Consider the following 5,095-nt stretch of genomic DNA (forward strand, 5'->3'; position numbering starts at 1 on the left):
ACCGGAGAATTAATACAAATCGACGAGGCACTACCGAGGAGAACTGTCAAATAACAGATTTTGAACGGGTCAACCCGCTTCGACATGGATGAATTGGGTTCGTTTGACAGCACCGACCGAACGATACGGAGACAGACAGAGGTAAGTCCAAGACGGGACCGCGGGTTAATTAAAAATTAAAATCATACTTGAAATAGAGTTGCGTGTTTGAGTGCAAAATTGAACAATTCCAATATCGACTGCGCAGTACGACCCGTCGAAAAGAACAAAATTTCTTATCGATATCTACCAACCCTCTCGCATTATTGCACATAAAATTCTTGATTCCCACTTCAATGATTCATCTCTGTTCGGCATACCTCTCTGTCTTCGCCATGAAGATCAAGCTTCGCGTTTTTCAGCCGCCAAACTTTTCCCAGCGAAAAGTATCGACAGCCGCCTTTCTCGTCCTCCTTCCCATATCACTCATCGCCCTCATCTTCTTCGTCGTCTACCCTGGCGACCTCAGCCTCCAGTCCCTCTTCGCGCCGCCAAGCGCCTGCTTGCCGAGTTCCCTCGCCAACGTAACGTCGTCGGAGGCGGAGCTCCGCATCCTCCTCGGCGTCCTCACTGTAGCCGACGCCTACCAGCGCCGCGATCTCATCCGCCGCGCCTACCTCCTCCAGCAACCCCGCCTCGCCGCCTCGCGCGTCGACGTTCGCTTCATCCTCTGCCGCCTCACCACCGAGGAGCAGAGGACGTTTGTGGCCATGGAGATCATGCTCTACGACGACGTGATCATCCTCGACTGCGCCGAGAACGTCAACGAGGGGAAGACCTACGATTACCTATCCAGCCTGCCCCGGATCCTGGACGCCGGAGGGCGGCGGCCTCCGTACGACTACGTGGTGAAGACGGACGACGACACCTACTACCTGATCGACAAATTGTCGGAAACGCTGCGGGGACTGCCGCGGGTGGACGTGTACCTCGGGATGCGCGTGCCATGCCGGAGCACAGGGTCGGAGGGCGGGTTCATGTCGGGGATGGGGTACGCGCTGTCATGGGACTTGGTGGAGTGGGTGGCGGCGTCGGAACTGGCGCGGCAGAAGAGATTGGGGCCGGAGGATATCATGGTGGGGGTGTGGCTGAACGAGGGCGGACGGGGAAAGAACCGGATCAATATGATGCCGAGGATGTACGACTACCCGGGTGGGCCGGAAACCTGCTTTCGGCACGGGTTTGTGCCGGATAGCGTCGCCGTGCACAAGCTGAAGGACAACTCCAAGTGGGCGACGACGCTGCAGTACTTCAATGTGACGCAGGGTCTGAAGAAATCGAAGCTTTACTTCATTGACTGAGGGATCTCCTTATTTAATTAATATATATTCGATTCCTTAATTTTAAAGTCCAGGATTTTCGGCTGTCCGGTAAGACAAATGATTGAAGCAAACGAATTTACCATTATATTCTATGCGAAGATTTATTCTATAATCATTTAATTTGAATGGATAGAAATTAATTTTTATCGTCAGTCAATATATCAGCGTATTCATGTTAGTTTTGCCCAAAGTAAAATATAGGGTGTATCTGTCAATATTTTAATTAAATTGGACAATTTTTCTCTGAAATTTCAGAAAGACTGCGATATTGTGGCAAGATTCTTGCCATATTTTTCTTCTTTTCACATTTTATCATTATTTGTTATATAATGATAAAATGACATACTTTTATTTTTCCCTTTTCAAGAAAACATAATGATCTTCATTGATAATCTCAAAACTATAAGATAAAACGATTTCATTAAACCTTATGTTTCATTGTCTTGACGCTTGCTTTAGCTCATATATAGACTCTTTAAGTCTATATATTTTCTCCTCTTGACTTTCAGCAATAAAATATTCTGGCTGAACCATATAGATTTCTTTGTCAAGCTCACCATTAAGGAAAGCAGTTTTTACATCCATTTGATATAATTCCAAGTCATAATGTGCCACAAAGGCCAAAATATCTCGTATTTGACATAAATTTCACTACAGGAGAAAAATCTCTTCAAAGCTCATACCTCCATTTCGATATATCCTTTTACAACCAAACGAGCTTTATATCTATTAATTGATTTATCATATTACCTCCTTATTTTGAGAATCAACTTATTCTCAATAGCCTTTCAGCCCGGAGAAAGATCAACTAAGTCTCAAATATGATTCTTATTGATAGACTCCATCTCTTCATCCATTACAGTTTTCCACTTTTCTTTGACTCTACATCCCAATGCTTCTTCAATAGACTGAGGTTCATCATCGTCAACTGAGAGTGTCATCAATGTCTCATTCTCAATATCAAAGATCTTCTTAGGTTTGATTTTACGAACACTTCTTTGTAAGTTGAGCTTTTGAGAAATCAACTCATGACTTGGCATATCACTCCCACTCGGTCGACTAGACTCATACATCCCTTTTTGACTCATCTCTTATTGATAATATCTCATCCTCCTCAAATAGAGGAATATTTTTATCAACATTACCTCTGGTTGGGAACTCTGTTTTGAGAAAATTGGCATCTCTCGGATCTATTTTAGAGATGGTTTCATTTAATTGCTCACCTATGAAAATATAACCTTTGGAGGCCTCATGGTATCTAATAAAGATATATTTTTTACCCTTAGGTCCTAGTTTTCCATACTTGTGAGAACTATCATGAACATAAGCAGCTGAACCCCAAGGTCTTAGATTACTTAAATATGATTTTCTACTTGTCCAACGTTCATATGGGGTAGATGGAATTGACTTTGAAGGTACTTTGTTAAGTATATAGGTCATAGTTAATAATACATCTCCCCAATAGGAGATGGGCAAATTAGCCTATGCTATCATAGATCTAATTATTTTAAGAAGAGTCATATTTCTTCTTTCAGCTACCCCATTTTGCTATAGAGTTCCAGGGATTGTCAGCTATCTAATAATCCTTCTATCATTACATATTGTCTTGAATATATCAGACAAATATTCTCCTCCATGGTCAGTACATAAAGTCTTAACTTTATGTTTTGTTTGATCTTCAACTTTGTTCACATAATGAATGAAGCAATCCAATGCTTTAGATTTATGAGAAATCAAATGCATATGACCGAAACGAGAAAATCATCGATAAATGTAATGAAATAGGAAGCTCCATATTTAGTCTTCACATTCATTGGATCACAAATATCTGAATGAATTAATTGTAATGGTGATTCAGTTCTAATAGTCTTACCAAATGATTTCCTAGTTGCTTTTCCAACAAGACAATGCTCACATATAGATAATTGAATCTTAGTCCGAGTGCCCAATAGGCTCTCTCTAGGCAACTGATTCATACGTTCTTGTCCTATGTGTCCTAATCTAACATGTCAAACCTCATCAGTTATACTTACATCACTAGTTAGAGCAATGTTTGAAAAATAATCCTCAATAGCACAATTGACATGTGGTTCATATCAAGAATCATAAAACCATTTGTTAAAAAACCATCTCTGATTGACAATGAGTCAATCTTAAATTCAACACATTAGCTGTAAAAATTAATATAATACCCTAAATCAAGAAGACATCTAACAGAAACAATATTTCGTTGAATTTTAAGAGCATACAGGGCATCATGTAGAAACAAAACACTGCCATCGTGAAGGTTGAGTTCGTAAGTGTCGACTCTTTTTGTTGGTGCGGGTAGCACTGACGGTCTAACCCAGGTTTTGATGAATGACAAATAGGTTAAGTTAGTTGTGTTGTTGTCTGACACTTTGATCAAGTGTGCAGGAAAAGTCCAGCTAGGTCGACGGGCTGACCGGATAGCTGGCGAGAAGTCCAAGCGGGTCGACGGGCTGACCGGACGCTTGGCAAGAAGTCCAGCTAGGTCGACGGGCTGACCGGATAGCTGGCGAGAAGTCCAAGCGGGTCGACGGGCTGACCGGACGCTTGGCGAGAAGTCGGACGCTTGGCAAGAAGTCCAGACGGGTCGAAGGGCTGACCGGACGTCTGGCAGGTAAGTGAGGTAAGTCACTGGAGGGGAGTGACTACGAGGACGCGTTCCCGGGAAGGGAACATTAGGCGTCGATCCGGCTTAGATCCATTTCGGATATCTAAGTCGAGATCGTGACTAGATTCCGGTCTCGGAAAGACGGAATCTAAGTCATACTCTTGTTGTTAATTTTTATTACTTAGCGTATCTATAAAAATGTGCTTACAATCTGTGCTGCAGGGTTTTTATTTGCCTCGGACTAACACTGTTTTGCAGGTAGGAAACAGTGAGGGTCCGGGCGCCCGGGATGGTTCTGGGCGCCCGGGATGGTTCTGGGCGCCCGGAAGTCCGGGCGCCTGGAAGGTATCCAGGCGCCCGGAGGCAAGTTTTATCCCCAGGGCGACGTTGACACTTGGAGCATGCTGGTTGGGAGTGTTACGTCACATTCCAGGCGCCCGGAGCAGCATATAAAAGAAGCCCCAGGCAGGAGCTTCAATATATCTGTTTTCTGAGAACTCTGAGTTCAATCACTCTGCTACTCTGCGCTCCAACGACGTTCACAAAGCTCCGACGACTCACTCCGGTTTTCTTTTAATTCATTAGTTGTCGGTATAGCTTTGTTTTTCTTTCATTAGCAATATTTGTACGTAAATTATAATTATCCGAATTGCTAGTGAATTGCCCAACGAAAGTACTCAAGGAGTACGGGCCTTCGAGTAGGAGTCGTCACAGGCTCCGAACGAAGTAAAAATCAACCGTGTTCATCTCTTTACTTCCTTACTTTTCCGCTGCGTTTTAACTCGAGATTTTCGAATCAATATTCACCCCCCTCTATCGAATCTAACGGTCTTACACTTTTGACTTCAACTCTTGCATTATTTCCTACATAAATCCACTTGTTGCCAGCTGATACTCAATAGTACTCAACAAATGTAACTCGTTCATGAATTACATGGTTGGTTGCTCCCAAATCTATAACTCACAAAGGATAAGAATCATTTAACAACATTGAACTAGTAACAAAATGCTCAGGAAAAGAAGACACACTTGGATTTATCTTTTTCGGCTCTGTGTACTCCCGAGTGAAGTGACCCTTCTTACCGCAGGTAAAGTAAGT

General features: G+C 43.0%; 1 protein-coding gene across 1 annotated transcript; it reads left to right on the plus strand.

The window, feature by feature from the left end:
• Positions 1-234: 234 nt before the first annotated feature.
• LOC122003519 lies at positions 235-1,470 on the plus strand. Its single transcript, XM_042558627.1, has one exon. The coding sequence runs from the start codon at positions 336-338 to the stop codon at positions 1,338-1,340; it is 1,005 nt and encodes a 334-aa protein (XP_042414561.1). The 5' UTR covers positions 235-335; the 3' UTR covers positions 1,341-1,470.
• Positions 1,471-5,095: the final 3,625 nt, after the last annotated feature.

Source organism: Zingiber officinale, chromosome 7B (assembly GCF_018446385.1).
Source record: "Zingiber officinale cultivar Zhangliang chromosome 7B, Zo_v1.1, whole genome shotgun sequence".
Lineage (NCBI taxonomy): Eukaryota > Viridiplantae > Streptophyta > Magnoliopsida > Zingiberales > Zingiberaceae > Zingiber > Zingiber officinale.

Bases quoted from the DNA above. Each gene is read 5' to 3' on its own strand.
- LOC122003519 (XM_042558627.1), top strand. From the start codon at position 336: ATGATTCATCTCTGTTCGGCATACCTCTCTGTCTTCGCCATGAAGATC.